Source organism: Medicago sativa, chromosome 2 (assembly GCF_051527215.1).
Source record: "Medicago sativa cultivar Bolivia chromosome 2, Bolivia_mono, whole genome shotgun sequence".
Classification (NCBI taxonomy): Eukaryota; Viridiplantae; Streptophyta; class Magnoliopsida; order Fabales; family Fabaceae; genus Medicago; species Medicago sativa.
In genome coordinates this window covers 22,081,732-22,099,319 of record NC_140750.1, presented here as the reverse complement: position 1 = coordinate 22,099,319, position 17,588 = coordinate 22,081,732, and the positions used below count along the sequence as shown (strand labels likewise).

Here is a 17,588-nt window from a genome sequence, read left to right as displayed (position 1 = left end):
TCTAAATGCAAGACTCATGCATCAAATTTGCAAATAAAATTGATGATAACAAAAACCAACAGTAGTTCAAATTAGCAAATGAAACAAGCAAACAACACTAACCACTTATCGTGGCCTAGATATAGTTAGTACTTCAAATCAAAGAAGGAACAAGCTAAGGTTATATTACAAAAGAAGAAGATCAATAAATTTACACATTTGGTGGATGGCATGTCACTGTTCTCCTTTGTATTTGCAAGTTTCCCTTTTTCCTCATAGCTTTATTAGATAATCAGACTCCTCCTTAAAGCTGAAAACAAACCTGTTCAAGAACAAATTCTTAGAATAAGTAAATGGTGTAATTAAGCTTGCATTCTTTTCTCGCAAACCTTTCATCAAAAGAAATTGCAAAACTGAGGCCCTTGGAATAATCCTTTTATGTAAACTATATCCAAACATAAGTGGACATTTAGTAAGTGCCAAGGAGTCCCAACCCAATTGATTGACCCAAAAACTAACAACTAAATTAATCTTATTAATTGAAGCCAACATCAAACTAGGTTGAAACTTAAATGCTTGAATAACAGCATCATCAGACCAACCCCATTTGTTAAAGACATCAACTTTCTCATCCCAAAGTTTTTTACTCAAACATTTCTTGGCTATCAAAGCAGCCCCAAAAGTAGTCATTGAAGGATCAGCCCTTAACTTCCTCCAACGACTTACTTAAATCAGTTGAACCAGATATAGGTGGCCTTGATTGAAGCAATCTAGCAGTGATAAAATCTATTGACACACCTAAATCGCATAAAAGATTTTACTACTGGCCTTGTGATTGGACGGTGTCAGTGATAGAATCTATTGGTGCAAATAAATGTAAATTAGTATGTGGACTGTATTATATCCTCGTTGCAGCAAACAAAATATAGAACTCACAACAGAAAATCAAAACGTGATTTTGAAATAATCCCTGATACCATATATTAATCAATACAATCAAGAGGTTCCATGACACAGACACGATAATCTTTAAAAAATGCAATCATAATAGTAGTACAGTACAACAAGCTTTCAGACTAACTCATTCACACTGCCTTCATGATAGTGGGACATATCATATTCAAGTGTAATCACAAGATCATTTTTGGAACGATAAATTTAAAATTCATAAAGAGGAGCTAACAGACAAATTTCCCCTTAATCTAACCATCAACAAAACGACTTCATACTTCAGAAAATTTATTTAACTCATACTAAAAACGGACAACGTGGATTAGATAATATCCCCAAATCATAGGACCATAGTTACATAATTCACACAGCACCCTGGGAACTGTGGACCAGTTCACGGTACTTTTGCAAACCAGTTCTCTCAAATTCACTTGGAATTCGCCCGGAGAAAGGGTACCACAGCGTACCAGTTGATAAAAAATTTAAACTAATTTTAAACAATTAACGAAAATTGGAAACTGGGAAGTGCCAATCACATTGAAAAAAATGATATAACAGCTTTGGAGATCTAGTATAGACATAAGATAAATTGGAGCAAAGTGCATCATTGAAAGATGAAGGCTTAAAACCAGGATTGTATCACTAGGCTGCATGGCAATTGGCTAAAAGACAAAACTTCAAAACGGACCCATGTAAGACAAGAGAGTGTAACAACAAAATACGAGACAAATGAATGCATAATTGATAATTCTCTACACAATCAATCATGCCATGGCATCAATACTGCTAGCATTCCATGCGCAATTAATCATGTCATGGTAGCTAGATAGAATTTTTATACATTAAAGGAAGATAATCTCAGCATTAAAATTGATTATTGTCTACTTAGGAATACTTTTTCGGAATCCCCTGGCATTAGACTGAAAAGAAATCTGAAGGAAAACCTCAGGCCCCAATTAGAAAAATCAAATTATCTGCAAAGGTTGATGAGAAAACTTTTGTGGAATCTGAGGGGAAACACAAGTCAACTATGAATATCAAAATAGAAATTTGAGAAGAGGGCAAATCATCAGCTCCAACAGAAGTTAAGACAATGTCTGATCAACTCAACAAATCATCTTCTATAAAGGCAACACCAACATATTACATATGTATTTTTTTTTACTATCACAGAGCAAAGACAAGGAAAAGGCTCGTGACGGTGAGCTTAGAATAGTGCATTTAAAATCTAGCAACTGTTGAAAAGAGTTTTTGAAATTTCACTTGTTCCAATAAAACCCCTTGAGGTGTCCCATTTTATTCAATTTATAAGTAACTCTCCTGTTTTATGGTTCATCCAATTCATTAAAGCCAAACGTCTAACAATGGTCAATAGGTACTCATTCAACGATATAAACAAGCTCAAACGCTAACGAATCACACAAAATTCTCACACAATCTATTAGTAGACACCGACAAAGACTACATAACAACATACATGAAGTAACATAAATTCAAACAAATGATATGTAGAAGAGAAACTCACTTTCAATGAATCGAAACCAAACTTTCAACATAATCCTTGGCCCGGCCCCAAAAACATTTATTCGTAATTCCAATTTCCTCTACTCTATTATCTACGCACTTATAGATAAATGCCCTGTTGTCTCGATCATTTGCCAATATAAGTGTATCGCAATTTTGAGAAAGACACAATGGCAACAAATCAAACCTTTTAAAATCCATTGTGTAATCATGGTAGCATGGAAAGAAACTCTCATAACTAATTTTAAATAATTGAATCCAAGACTCGTGAACTCCAAAATCCTTCATTTTCCATATCACCAAATGGGTTTGCTCAAAATCATGACTAAAACAAAGACAGTCCACCAAAACCGCAATCGTTGGATGATAACGTGACACCTTATTAAAACCCCGAGGTAGCAACAGTTGAGTGTATGTCTCAGTGGAGAGATCAAGTGAAAGAATCACATATTGCTCAAACGTAATACTACTATTATGTTCCCAGTCAAAGTCACCGCAAAGGGCCAACCAGTTAATAGTACCACTACAATACACACCATTGTTCCTAAAACCATCACCACAATAAATTGGAATCACAGGGAAACATTGAATATCTCTCCAGGAATTATCCCCTAAACTGAAAACTTTCACTATGCTTGTCTTACCAAGATCATCATCATATTGTACACGGAATGCTACCACCTTATAAGTTTTGTTGGAAGCATCATAACCAAAAGTGAACAAAAAACGATTATCCGAACGGGCTAACAAAACTTCAGATTTTTCCCTAGTGGCTGGGTTCCAAAAACAAAGCCGTGGTAAATTACACCTATCCCTATCGAACAAACAGATCAATCCATTGTATGAACCAATGAGGAAATACTCATTCAATCTATAGTAATTATCAGAGTAAATGGTAGTACATGAATTCTCGAGTAAAGGAGAAATTGGGAAGGTTATGGCATCAAATAGAGGTTTATTCTCCGAAAATTGTACTGAAATTACTGTGAAGTGACGGTTTCGTTGTGATTTTTTGAGATGCATTTGAAGGAAAGAAGGATCGGAGATCATAGAGTTGAAAAACTTGTTGACGCATCTGAATCGCATAAGAGGTTTTGCGGGGAGGCGGGAGATGATTTCCAGTACCAGTTCGTCTGGTAGGACAGCTGATGAAGGCTGAGGTTGTTCCGCCATAGCTTCCTCTAGTGAGCCGTGCATGTCTTCAAGTAGAACCCTAACCGTTGAAACCAAAATGAAACAAAGAATTTGAATTTGTGAATTAATATAAAGTAAGACTTTGTTAAATAGTTTTGGCAACGAAACCATTGTTTCTGTAAATGGATTTGAAGAACAAGTGATTGAGGGTTTCGGCAATACTGTGTGAAGGGTTTAAGATGGAGTTTGAGGACTGTCAGCTCCTGACATTTTGTTTTCGAGGAGAGATGGGAAAATGATCTCTTACATAATTATTTTTGGATCAATTAAGTTTTGGAGAATGTTAATCAGTGCCTCATGGACATTGGTTAAGCAACAAAACAAGCAAGTTTTTGTTAAAAAGTAATGTAATTATTACTTGATGAAAAGTGACAGTTTATAGTTTCAAGATAGAAAATTCTATTTTTGGATTTCTTAACCAGTGCCCCGGGAGCACTGGTTAACAAGACCCGTAAGTTTTTAGTCTCTATAAATATTCACATTTTTTCTAGTCCCTACAAAATAAAATTACACTTTTTAGTCTCTGTGACATTTTCCTTAAGTATTTTAGGGACCAAGATGTTGATGGAAATTTTTTGCAGGATTAAAAATATTGATGGAAAAATTTTATAGGAACTAAAAATGCTGATGGAAAATTTTATAGGGACTAAAAACAAAATTCTAAATATTTACAGGGACCATTTACTTAATTAATCCATTATTTTTTAAGAGTAAATGATCACTTTGGTAGCTGATTGTGATTGCTTTTACATGAATTTTGACTTAGCGAGTGTACAGTTACTTTTTAGATTTAGATACATTGATGACTATTTTGATTAATAAAGTGTATAATTAAAAAACTATTTTGTAATTTCGTTACATTGAAGATTATTGTATTATTCGTTACGCATTCAACTTCAACGACAAAAATGACTATTTACCCTAAATCTTTTATAGGATTTCTTTAAAATTATTAACTTTCTTTCGCAATAAACTGTTTAATCGAACATAATAGCAACTATTTTCAGTGGTGTGAAATAAAAATTAAATATGGTAACTACTTATGTTTAAAACAAGAACCACAACCTTTGTTCCATTGCTCACCATTGTGTTGTTTGGTCAGGTAGCCGTATATTTGAATGAAACAAGGGCCATCTTGGGAAATCAGAAGTGTAAACTCCTTTAGATTGTTCGAAGAAATGAGATTGAAGAAGTGATTTGTTTAGGATGATACATTGTTCACTGATGCTTCAATCATTGTTCCATTTGGTTCCTGAGAAGTTTGGTTGTGCTAACAAAGATTAGTGCACATGCGTTAAGCATCATAATGGATTTATTGCTCTTTCTTTCTCTGACAACATTCTGTAGTATCCTCTAACATATGATTTGTTGAAAATTATATATTTGCAGTGTGTGCATTAGTCCTAATATAAACAAGTTTTTAAAGTTTGAGAATAATACATTTTATAGGCTCTTTTAGGACGAATTTCAAGATAATATGAAATGTAAAATACGAGTCTGATTGAGAATCCTTTCAATTTGGTTTCAGTTTGTATGGTGTCCCCTTTACAGTGTGATTTCACTTCCATTTGCAGCAAACAAAATTGTCTCTTCTTTTGTTTATTGTTGTATTTGTTAGCCATGATAAGTGATAAAGATGATTATCTTCAATCTATTAGAGTGAACAAAATTACTCTTATTTGAGTTATGTATTAAAGAGTTTTTTTTAAAAGGCAAGACAGTGGGAAGATATTAAGAGGAGTTGGAAACATAAACAACTCAAAAATCATTACTTGGATCAGTAGTTCAATTTCAACTTGCAAAATATGACAAAACCAAGGTGATTTAGTGTATGTTTAGTATCACACTGAGTAAGCTAGAATCACGATGACTTATCATGATTTTCATTAGAGTTTGTCTTCCTTATGCTCATTAGGTATGTCCACCAATATGAATTCTTGACTATGGAGCCTCTACTAAATCATATCTCGTCGTATAAAGCCAACAAGGAAGCCACACTCAAACTCTACCTTTTCCAAGAATTTCATTATATTTTATTGCTACCCTGTTACAGTCTACAGATATACAGCTACGTAGTCAACTTATATTGTTCATCAATCACCATATATTGTTCCATCTCATACTGGTAGGAGTAGGAGTGTACAGGGTAACTTAAGTCAAAGTTCTTCGGTGCAAGTTGTGTCGTATAAGTATTGGGTCGAATTTACCTCAACTGCTGACAAAGGCATTACTAACTCATTACTCTTCACTCAAACATCAGACAAAGGCATGCTAAAACCTGAAATAGCCTCCCAAGAAATATGTTCCTTCCATTTTGTATAACACATTCCCAAAAGTATGATGGTGTGAGATCAGTAATATACTAATAATGGTTGGGGGATGAATTAATAGAAGAAGATGATGCCAATTCTATTTCTGCATAAAATCAATCAAACAACCACCTTGGTCTAAAGAAATTGTAACTACAATTACTAAATGCAAGACATATGCATTGAAATTGCAACTAAAATTGATGATAACAAAAAATAACAGTAGTTCAAATTAGTAAACGAAACAAGCCAACAATACCAACCCCTTATCCTGGCCTAGAAAGCATAAGTACTCCAAATCTAAGAAGGAACAAGCTAAGGTTATACTACAGAAGAAGATCAAAATCTTACATGTTTGGTGGATGGCATGCCATTGTTCTCCTTTGTATTTGCAAGTTTCATTTTTTCCTCATATAGCTTTAATAGATAATCAGACTCCTCCTTAAAGCTGAAAACAAACTTGTTCAAGAACAAATTCTCCGTAGAAGTAAACGGTGAAACTAAGCTTGCATTCTTTTTTCGCAAACCTTTCATCAAAAGAAATTGTAAAACTGTTGCCCTTGGGATGATCCTTTTATGTAAACTATAACCAAACATATGTGGACATTTAGTAAGTTCCACGGACTCCCAACCCAATTGATTAACCCAAAAACTCATCACCAAATTAATCTTATCAATTGAAGTCAACATCAAATGAGGCTGACACCTAAAGACTCGAATAACATCTTCATCAGACCAACCCCATTTCTTAAAGGCATCAATTTTCTCATCCCAAAGTTTTTTACTCAAACATTTCTTGGCTGCCAAAGCAATCGCAAAAATAGTCATTGAAGGGTCAAACCCTAAACACTTAACTTCCTCCAGTGATTTAATCAAATCAGTTGAACCAAATATAGATGGCCTTGTTTGAAGCAAATTAGCGATGATAGAATCAGAAACTCCAAAATCAATCATCAAATTGATATTAGCCACCATAAGGCGATGGCAATTAAAAGCAAATGTAGTTGAATGTCGAATTAAGCAAACAACGGTATCCTTACTGGATTTGAAGAACCTATTTAACAATTCAAAAAGAGGGATAATTTGTTTCTCCAAGCTAATGTGTAAAGTTGTAGGATTTTTAGTTAACAATGAAATAATATTAGATGAAGAAACACCTTTGGATAGAAAATATTGAAACTTAATTTCATGATTTTTCAAGCTTAATTCCAAGAACTGAGGGTTACCTCTAACCATGCGGACAATGTCAGAGGAAGAAGCACCTTTGGAGATTAAAAACTGAAACTTTGGGATAATCCTTTTCTGGGTATTGCAGGAAAGAAGCCATGGTTCTCTTTTGATGATGCTTTTTATGTCTGAGTCAGTGAAACCGTGAGTTTTGAAGAAGTTGATAACTGAATCTGGTTTTAGTGAGGTTTTGAAACCAAGGTGTTGTGAAGCTTTGAGTGCAAATTCATGTGAGAATCCGAATTTGTCGATGAGGTAAGACACAGCGAATGGGTGTGAAGGGGTGGTTGTGCTAATGAATCTGAGCGCTGTTGAGGTATTTGTTATGCCAAAAGCATTGCGACAGAGAAATGCTTTCAACATTGAATCCTCGCTCGACGGTTTTTGTTGCAACAGAACGAAGAAGATGATTCAAATGTATTTTGTTCCCTTTCAAAGAAATTGAACTATTTGGTCCTCAAATTTGCATACATGTAAATTTCATCCTTCAATTTTTTGAAATAACAAATACGTCCCTGAAATTTATAAATGTCAATCAATTTAGTTAAGACTTAATTGCAATTTTGGCCCCCTAACTAAATAAACTACAAAACCGCCCCCTAAGTATTGACTTTTTTGCAGTTTTGGCCCCATGCCAATTTTGACCAAGTCAAAGCTGACGTGGACGCCACGTATGTATGTATTTATTTTTTTTTAATTATTAAAAAATAAAAATATATATAATATTTTTTATTTTTTAATTAAAAAATATATAAATTTTTTTTATTTTTTTAATCAAAAAAATATTTAAAAAAATAAATAAATACACACGTGGCGTCCATGTGTGCATTGACTTTGTCAAAATTGGCCTGGGGCCAAAACTGCAAAAAAGTCAATACTTAGGGGGCGGTTTTGTAGTTTATTTAGTTATGGGGCCAAAATCGCAACTTCTTGAAACATAGGGTGCCAAAACTGCAATTAAGCCTTTAGTTAATTGGTCAAGTTTCGCTGTTAATAGTGCTAACGTATCACGTTAAGTGCTGATGTGGAGATCCAAGTCAGCGTCCACGTGGACAGAGATGAATTTGATGGAAATTTTTTTTGAGTTTTTTTTTTACTTAAAAAAAAAAAAAGAAAGTCAATACAAATTGTTACACCGTAAAATCGATCCTTGTATTATTCATCAAAAATCAAATTGGTCCATGAATTATTCATGCTTTTTTTTAATTATTTTATGATTTCAGAAGTTTTGAATTTCATGATTGTTCATGTATTTTTGTTAAGTAGGTGCTATGAAAAGACATTCTACTTTGTGTGTTGTTGAAGATTTGATGGGTTGTTTAGATCGTATGAAATTGTTTCTTTTTAATATACTTTTCAATCTGTTGTTTACTGTTTACAGTGAGGTGAAAGATTATATTTTTAGTTGTTACTAAAAGTATTTTACTTAGCCCTTTTCAACTTATTTTCACAAGTTCTCCAGGATAGCTTATAAGAAAACAATTTAACTTTATTTTATGTTTTGTTATAGAAATAGCTTATCCATCGTAACAAGCATTTATGCCACTAGCAGCAAATTAAGTTGTTTATCCAAACGAGGTATTTTATAACAAACGATGCATGAAGTTAAATTGTTTTCATAAGCTCTACTATCCTTCACAATTTTGAATGAATTATTCTGTAAATTTATTCTTAAATAAAGCGAGTTGAAATTTTATAAAAAAAAGTGAGTTGAACGCATTCATGTAAAAGTGAGTTGACCAATAAATTTGAGTCTAAAAAGTGAGTTGAACGCCATCCTGTATGTCACACAAGCAGATGGGGTGACCAAACAACCTGGTTACATACACAACATAACAGGACCAGAATTTCTCAAATCCTCATACAATGGCAAGATAAACCAATTGTAGAGGCTACATGGGAGGGCCAAGCTACCATTCAACAATAGTTTTCCGACTTCAATCTTGAATAATTCTCCTTAAAGGATAAAATCCTCCAAGGCAGTTATAGGAAAAGGAAAAGGTTGTAAATTAGTTGTGAGTTGTTAGTTAAAATGACAAAGTGTAGAGAACAAAAGGAAAGGTAGTTAAAAGATGCATTTACAGGTCTAAAGCTGAAAGCTTCAATCATCAAATTGTGAGAATCTGCATATATATAATTTGTATATACTTTGCTCAAAAAAAAATAAAAAATTTGTATATACTATGGATTCTTGGTCACATAAACAAGGAAAAACTAACACGAGACAAACATTCCCAGACCAAATGCAAGACCATTGATCTTTCACATGTATAACGCCTAAAGAAATTGTAACTTTTTTATAGACAGTAAACAACGGCTTCACGTTTCATAAATAGAGAATAATACAAAAAACTAGTGTTAATATTTAAAGAACATTCCCAAGCAATTTTAAAGGGTCAATTCTAGAGAAAGAGTCTACCAAATCATAATTTGCATTACACATAAACTTTGCAGAAAGATACAAGAAATCAAACCAAATTCTATATCCTAACAACCAAACCATCAACACCGTCCATCTGATGATAATGACAAAGTAATTGTCAGAACCCACAGTTTTTTCTTGTATCCAGTTACAGATCATTTTTTTGGCATCATCACACGCATTTCGACAATAATTGATCTCGGATTTGGTCAACTTGTCGCGCTGGACATAATTAAGTTGATAAAAGGAAAAGGTATTGAAGTTGGGATCATCCTCATAAAGAACTGCACACCCTATGTGTTTCCTAACATCATAATTCAGTTGGCGTATTCTATAGAATAACTCAAGTGCACACCCACCCACAACTCCATTGGAGATTTTTATCAAACATCTTAAGAACAAAATCAACTAAATTTGAAATGGAGCAACACCTGCACAAAAATGGTACAGCAAGGGCACCAGCAACAATACAATAGAAAGGAAGAAATATACCAATAGTTGCCGAAGAACAGATTTTTGGAGGTTTGTGAGTTCAAAAGATCTCTTTGAAATTGCATGTAATGGGTGAGCGTTGAAATTGTAACCATAATTGATGATAACAAAAACCAACAGTAGTTCAAAATAGCAAATGAAACAAGCTAACAATACTAAACCCTTATCCTGACCTAGAAAGCATAAGTATTTCAAATCAAGGAAGAAGATCAACAAATTACACATTTGGTGGATGGCATGCCAATGTTCTCCTTTGTATTTGCAAGTTTCATTTTTTCCTCATACAGCTTTAATAGATAATCAGACTCCTCCTTAAAGCTGAAAACAAACTTGTTCAAGAACAACTTCTCAGAATAAGTAAATGGTTTAACTAAGCTTGCATTCTTTTTTCGCAAACCTTTCATAAATAAAAATTGCAAAACTGATGCCCTTGGAATGATCCTTTTAGGTAAACTATAACCAAACATAATTGGACATTTAGTAAGTTCCAAGGAATTCCGACCCAATTGATTAACCCAAAAGCTCATCACCAAATTAATCTTATCAATTGAAGTCAACATCAAACCAGGATGTATCCTAAATGCTTGAAAAACAGCTTCATTAGACCAACCCCATTTCTTAAAGGTATCAACTTTCTCATCCCAAAGTTTTTTACTCAAACTTTTCTTAGCTGCCAAAGCAATTTCAAAAGTAGTCGTCCAAGGATGAAACCCTAAATCCTTAACTTCCTCCAATGACTTAATCAAATCCTTTGAACCAAATATAGATGGCTTTGACTTAAGCAATCTAGCAATGGTAGAATCAGGAACTCCAAAATCAGTCATCAAATTGATATTAGGCACAATAAGGCGATAGGGATTTATAGTAAATGCAGCTGAAAATCGAATTAAGCAGAAAATGATATCCTTGTCGGTTTTCAAGAACCTACTTAATAATTGAAAAAGAGGGATTATTCGTTTCTCCAAACTACTTTGTAAAATTTGAGGGTTTGAAGTTAACAATGAAACAATATAGGAGGAAGCACCTTTGGATAGAAAAAATTGAAACTTTGGTAAAATTGAATTGTGGGGTTGTGATGAAAGTAACCATGGGGCTCTTCTGATCATGATGCGTAAGTCGGAGTGTGAAAAACCATGGTTTTCAAAGAAGTTGATAACCGAATTAGGCTTTTCAAGGGTATTGAATCGAACCTGTTTGTGGTTGAAAGCTTTGAGAGCAGATTGAGGTGAGAAACCAAAATTGTCGATGAGGTAAGATGCAGCGAATGGGTGAGTGTTGGATTCTGATTCAGATGTTGTGGTGCAGAATCTTGTGAGTGAAATTGGGAATGAGAATTTTGGTGTTGTTGATTTTGTTACGATGATTTCTAAAACAACATTCTGGGAGATAAACAATTTCTTCAACATTGTATGTAGTGTTCTGGAAATGGAGTGAGTGAGAATGGATGTGGGTGCTTAGTGGTTTGAAGGCAACTGTTTTGAACACTTTTTTGTGGTCGCTGGGGTTGGAATCCCAACCTTGCATATTTTTATGTATTGTCCTGTCAACTGAGCTAAGCTCAGAACACCTTTAAATGTCTAATGAGTAGCCACAATAATCTTCCATGTTGCTCCAAAAGGTCAATTATTTTGGAAAAATTGAAAAAAGTAATTATCGTTGCGTCGAAAATTGAAATAGTCGATTATTTTGGGATGGAAGAAGTATCTTTATTTATTGAAATTTGAAATCAATTAACCACAATACTAGTTATAATTCATGAAAGATTCATGAAAGTTTTTAGTAAAATATGGACCAAATAATCATTTCGTCTTTAAATGTCTAATTTTTCTTTTTTGTGGTGGTCAGGGTTCGAACCTTGGACCTTGAATATATTATGCATTGTCCTTACCAACTGAACTAAACTCACGAGAACCTTTAAATGTCGAATGAGTAGCCACAATAATTTTCCATGTAACGAAATTCTAAAATAGTATTTTATAGTGCACTTCGTTAGGCAAAATAGTACCTCGTGCGTATAAAATCAACTAAAATTAATTAAAATATTTTTCATATCCATTGACTATTTTAAATAACATAAGTACAAAATCAAAGACTATTTTGTAATTTCGCCACATTAAATATTATTGTTGTTATTCGTTATGCATTCAATGACAAAAATGATATTTACCCTAAAATATATTAACTAATTTTACAAAATAATTAACCATTTCTTTAATCCTTCAAACAAAAAGTAATAATTTCTTTAAAACCACACATAACTTAAATGTGACATGAGATAAATGGAGTATTTATTTACTCCCCTATTTTAAAATAAACATCGTTTAAGGTTTTGATACACATATTAAGAGATGCAAAGATTAGAAGAAAAAAATTGTTATTTTATCAAATTATCTCTATTAAATACTAGCGAAAAGACGGACACAATAATTGTAAATTATGAACCGTGTTTTTTACGAAATTTTGATTTTGATTAAAAATATAGAGATTAAAAGTTTGTGAATTTCAAATTATAACAAATCCAAAAATCTTTTTATAACAAACCCAACAAACTATATTTATCTTTTTCAATAACACCAACAATATAGTAAATATGATATAAATGTTTTTTTAATAACACCAACAATATAACATTGTAGAAAAAATTGTTTATGAGTATAATTGAATGATAAAAAAGTCAGCACAAAATCCCCTATTCGCTTTATATATAGTATAGATTAATCTTTTTTTAAAAGAACTGTTGAATTGTTTTCCATTAAAGTAATCTCTTCATTAGTAATTTTTTTTACCTTTAATGGTATTAAGTAGCAAACAAACAGCTTATCTCTTTTTATATTTATGCACTTACATTTTGTTCACTCCGTAGAAGTTTTTGTTTGATTGAAGTCATATGAAAGAAAATAATTGGCTCCTTCTATGTAACAAAATCGTTTTTTAAAGGTTGCAAATTAGATGTGAGGAGTCCTTTTGATTGGAAAGGATATGGAAATTTTTTTTGCTGTGAGTAAAGTAGCTTCTTTGCTCATTATGGATTAATCATATTTTTCTATGGTAGTAACATTTTGTAAATCCTTCTTAGTTTTTTGAAGTTCATCGCCTCATTGTTAGTTGTTGACTGTCACTTTTCCTCTATAATCAGACATCAACTTTGAAAAAGGAAATTTGATAATGACTATATGAGCAATAGACAATAGTAACCCCCTTAAATCTTAAAAGATGGAACTCCCACTAAAATGACAATGTGTAGAGAACAAAAGGAAAAGTAGTTAAAAGATGCATTTACAAGTCTAAAGCTGAAAGCTTGAATCATCAAATTGTGAGAACCTGTATATATAATTTGTATATACTACGGATTCTTGGGCCAAATAAACAAGGAAGAACTAACACCATGAGACAAGCATTCTCAGACCAAATGCAAGACCATTTGAATTTTCAAATGAATAAGGCCTACAGAAATTGTAACTTTTTTTTTTTATTACAGTAAACAACCACCGCTTAACATTTCATAAAATAGAGAATAATACAAACAACCGGTGTTAATATTGAAGGGCCATTCCGCAACAATTTTAAAGAGTTGATTCTAGAGAAAGAGTCTACCAAATCATGATTTGCATTTCACATAACTTTGCAGAAAGATATGAGAAATCAGGTGGTTTTGAAGGAGGCTGGAAATGGACCTGCTTGAGAGGCGGAGGAACGACTGCGATTTGCTGTAGGTTTGTGAGTTCAAAAGATCTATTTGGGGTTAGTATCCTTGCTGGTGGTGGAGGCTTTGGAGGGGTCACACCGCCAGAGGAGAAGATGCAAAAGTAATGGATGAGAGTGTTCAAATAGTAACTACAGTATACTAAATGCAAGACCTATGGATCGAAATTGCAACTAAAATTAATGTTAAGAAAAACCAACAGTAGTTCAAATTAGCAAATGAAGCAAGGTAAAAATACTAACCCCTTATCCTGACCTATAAAGCATAAGTACTTCAAATTAAAGAAGAAGATCAACAAATTACACATTTGGTGGTAGGCATGCTAGTGTTCTCCTTTGTATTTGCAAGTTTCATTATTTCCTCGTATAACTTTAATAGATAATCAGACTCTTCTTAAAGCTGAAAACAAACTTGCTCAAAAATATTTTCTCAGAATAAGAAAATGGTGCAGCTAAGCTGGCATTCTTTTTTCGCAAACCTTTCATCAAAAGAAATTGCATAACTGAGGCCCTTGGAATGATCCTTTTCTCCAAACTAAAACAAAACATCTGTGGTAGTTTGGCAAGTGTCAAGGAATTCCAACCCAATTGATTGACCCAAAAAATCATTAACAAATCAATCTTATCAACTGAAACCAACATCAAATTAGGCTGCAACCGAAATGCATAAGTAACAGCTTCATCAGACCATCCCCATTTCTTAAAGGTGTCAACTTTCTTATCCCAAAGTTTTTTACTCAAACGAGGGTTGATTCAAACGAGGGTTGTTGAATTTTGGGAATGTTGATTTTGTTGTGATGATTTCTAAAACAACATTGTGGGAGAGAAACAATTTCTTCAACATTGTAGCAGATGACTACTTCGGAAATTGCAGTGTTCTGGGAATGGTGAGCGATCGTTTTAAGTTTGACAAAAATATCATATTAATCTTTTAAATTTTAAATAGGTTTTAAATTGAAGGGTTAATTAAGTTTGGGTAGTGTTAACGTGTGCCGTGCCCTTGGGGCACATGTTAAGAAATCTTCTCTAAAATTTTATGCATTTAAATGATTAAAAAGTTAAATATTAAATGCAATGCACACATTCCAATAAGATTTTTTCTATATTTGAATCATTAACTTATGACTTGAGGGCACAAGTTAACATTTCCTATTAAGTTTTTAGTCCTTACAAATATTCACAGTTTTGTTTTTGGTCTCTACAAAATAAAATCACACTTTTTAGTTCATGTGACATTTTCCTTAAAATTTTAGGGACCAAAAATGTTGATATAAATTTTTGACAAGGACTAAAAATGCTGATGAAAAATTTTTATAGGGACTAAAAATGCTGATGAAAAATTTTATAGGAACTAAAAAGTGTGATTTTATTTTGTAAGGACTAAAAACAAAATTCTGAATATTTATAGGGACCATTTACTTAATTAACCCTAAATTTTAAATAGATTTTTAAATTATTAATTTGGAGTTTTTTAAAGTTTTTATGTTTTAAATTGGTCCGAGTATTAAGAGTCTATTTGAAACTAAAAAATTTTAAATGACTAATTTAATACTTTTGTCAAATTTAAAGTACTAAAAGAGGTATTTGACCTTATTTTCATCCATAAAACATATTGATAAAATATTGTTTAATTTTACGGAATATATTGATTAAATATTGTTAAATTTTTTTATATATGATTTATTGTTGATATTTTTATAGAAATATTTTTATTAAATTTTATTGTTATGAAATTTATGTCATGGATTTTTTTTATATATATAACGGGTTAATAGTCATGTGATTCGACCAGTGACTCACTCGTCCAACCAGTAACCTAGTGATCCGGTATTTTGGTCGCGTCAATTACTGGTCCAGGTTTTAAACTCAAACGTCCTTCTAGTTATCTACATTTTTTTTAAGTAGTTATCTACAAACTTGAGAGCTAGATTTATTTTTAGCTTGTTTTTATCAAACTTTTGTTTTCTCCATAACAAATGTGATATATTGACCCTATCAATATAATTGAGTTGGTCGAAATATTATAATATGTAAGTGTTAGAGTTCGATCTTGAATTCTTCACTTATTTATTTTAATGGTGGGTTTCTAGTGAATAAACTAATTGAAAGAAATGATATTTTTTTGTCCATACATATAGTTTTGAGATTATGTGATTGTGTATCTAGTGTGGCAGAGGTGTCATGCTTATATTAACACTTGAGATCAATAATTATCGTTAGATGATAAGATTGTAGGGGAGGTAGTCATAGACCTCGTTCCATGTTGTGATGAGCCTAAAATACTTTGTGTGAGCGCCCTTGGGAGGCGTTGTGACTGTTTGTGAGTTTTAAGTTGACGGGTCGTTGTGGGGTCTTTGATGGGTCACCATTGAGAACCTGAGGTCCGTCCAGAACAGTTGTCCCCCAAGCCCTTATCGTCTTTGTGACGTAAGCTTGCAACGAGTTTGCGAATCAATGGCTAACCTTATTGTTGTGAAGACGTTTTTTGCCGATTTTGCGTGACGAGGACGTATGTCGGGGAGCATCTAGGTAGCAGTTGAAAAATTTTATCGTAGGGGTTGATTTAACATTGATTGTTGTCAGCTTGAAATGACCTTTTTATGCCATTATTTCATTATGTGTGTCCCACAATCTCTGTGATTGAGGGGATGCCACGGGGAGCCCTGAAGCTTCACAATTTTGACTGGCACAATACCTACAATAGGAAGGGAAAATACCAACATTTGTGTGTTAAATTCTGGCGCTCGTTGGACAGATGTCCTAGACAACATGCACGACAATGTAACACAATAAACAACAATTAAAGTAAAGTGCAAGAAAGAAAGAACGCATGAGATTTGGTAACCCGGTTTAGTGCAACTTCACCTACATCTGAAGGCATCCATGCAAAGAAAGGAAATCCACTCTTATACTATTGGTTTGTAGACATATGTGAACAAACCTTGTCCACTACATTGACACCTAATCACTACCGGTGTATTTCTACCTAAGATTCCCCCTAGATATGAGATCACATTTCACTTTCTCTTTAACCACTATCCCCAGTGATTGGTTCAATCACGATTACAGTCAGAATAGGAGAACAACTCCAATAAATAAAACCAACTGTTGCAAGATGCACTAGAGCGGTGTACAAATAACAAAATACAACTAAACTAAACAAACCAGTTTTAAATACAAGAATAACAACAATATTGAATAAATAAGCTGGAACCATATATTAAAAGATCAAGAGTTTACATAATAGCTTGTTTGAATACCTCAAAACCCACAAGGGTAGATGTAGCTACATATGTCTATGATAGCTTTGCAAAGGATGAAGAAAAGGTGAAGATTCCATGCTTAGATCCATGATGTCTCAATAAATCTTGGGTTGAATCTACTCTTAACTACCTTGTTTTGTGTTTCTCTCTCTAGAAAAGCCCTAGTCTCTCTCTAAAACCAGAAAAATATCAAATAAAACAGTAATGGAATTATGTGGAAAGAGAGAAGAAAACTATTTATATGGGCAGAATTCGTGTCTGCACGCTTAAGCGTGCACTGGTCGCTTAAGCGTGCCAGCAAACTATCTTTCGTTGGCCAATTGGGAGCTGCCACGTGTGCCTTATCCACTTGCAACTGATGAACTTCGCTTGAGCGTGCGGGAAGCGAGAAGTAAGCGTGCAAGTAGGGTGCTCTCGATGTTGTGCACACCTAAGCATGGTGAGGTCGCTTAAGCGTGCAGCTTGAATCTTGGATGAGCGTGCTGAAAGTGTCCTCAAAGCGTGCAGAGAAGTTACTTACTGGAA

General features: G+C 33.3%; 3 protein-coding genes across 4 annotated transcripts; all 3 read right to left on the bottom strand.

The window, feature by feature from the left end:
- Positions 1-17: 17 nt before the first annotated feature.
- LOC146945522 (F-box/kelch-repeat protein At3g06240-like) lies at positions 18-4,000 on the bottom strand. The gene is made up of 2 exons (XM_085743857.1): positions 2,456-4,000; positions 18-301 (listed from the first exon to the last, which is right to left on the bottom strand). Exon 1 carries the CDS (start codon positions 3,757-3,759, stop codon positions 2,458-2,460), a length of 1,302 nt encoding a protein of 433 aa, XP_085599983.1. The 5' UTR covers positions 3,760-4,000; the 3' UTR covers positions 18-301; positions 2,456-2,457.
- On the bottom strand, positions 18-7,636 carry LOC146945521 (transcription termination factor MTERF15, mitochondrial-like). Of its 2 annotated transcripts, XM_085743856.1 has the most exons (3): positions 7,184-7,321; positions 6,309-7,011; positions 18-301 (listed from the first exon to the last, which is right to left on the bottom strand). In XM_085743856.1, exons 2-3 carry the CDS (start codon positions 6,930-6,932, stop codon positions 284-286), a joined length of 642 nt encoding a protein of 213 aa, XP_085599982.1. In that variant the 5' UTR covers positions 6,933-7,011; positions 7,184-7,321; the 3' UTR covers positions 18-283. The 2 variants fall into 2 exon arrangements, with proteins under 2 accessions (XP_085599982.1, XP_085599981.1); XM_085743855.1 differs by having other exon boundaries at positions 6,309-7,636.
- Positions 7,637-9,508: 1,872 nt separating this feature from the next.
- Positions 9,509-14,941, bottom strand: LOC146945520 (uncharacterized). Its single transcript, XM_085743854.1, has 2 exons — positions 14,548-14,941; positions 9,509-11,434 (listed from the first exon to the last, which is right to left on the bottom strand). Exons 1-2 carry the CDS (start codon positions 14,642-14,644, stop codon positions 10,308-10,310), a joined length of 1,224 nt encoding a protein of 407 aa, XP_085599980.1. The 5' UTR covers positions 14,645-14,941; the 3' UTR covers positions 9,509-10,307.
- Positions 14,942-17,588: the final 2,647 nt, after the last annotated feature.

Coding starts and splice junctions, on each gene's coding strand:
- LOC146945521 (XM_085743855.1), bottom strand. CDS start 7,547: ATGTTGAAAGCATTTCTCTGTCGCAATGCTTTTGGCATAACAAATACC.
- LOC146945520 (XM_085743854.1), bottom strand. CDS start 14,644: ATGTTGAAGAAATTGTTTCTCTCCCACAATGTTGTTTTAGAAATCATC. Junction 11,435..14,547: donor CAACCCTCGTTTGAATCAAC/CCTCGTTTGAGT, acceptor CAACAACACCAA/AATTCTCATTCCCAATTTCA.
- LOC146945522 (XM_085743857.1), bottom strand. CDS start 3,759: ATGGTTTCGTTGCCAAAACTATTTAACAAAGTCTTACTTTATATTAAT.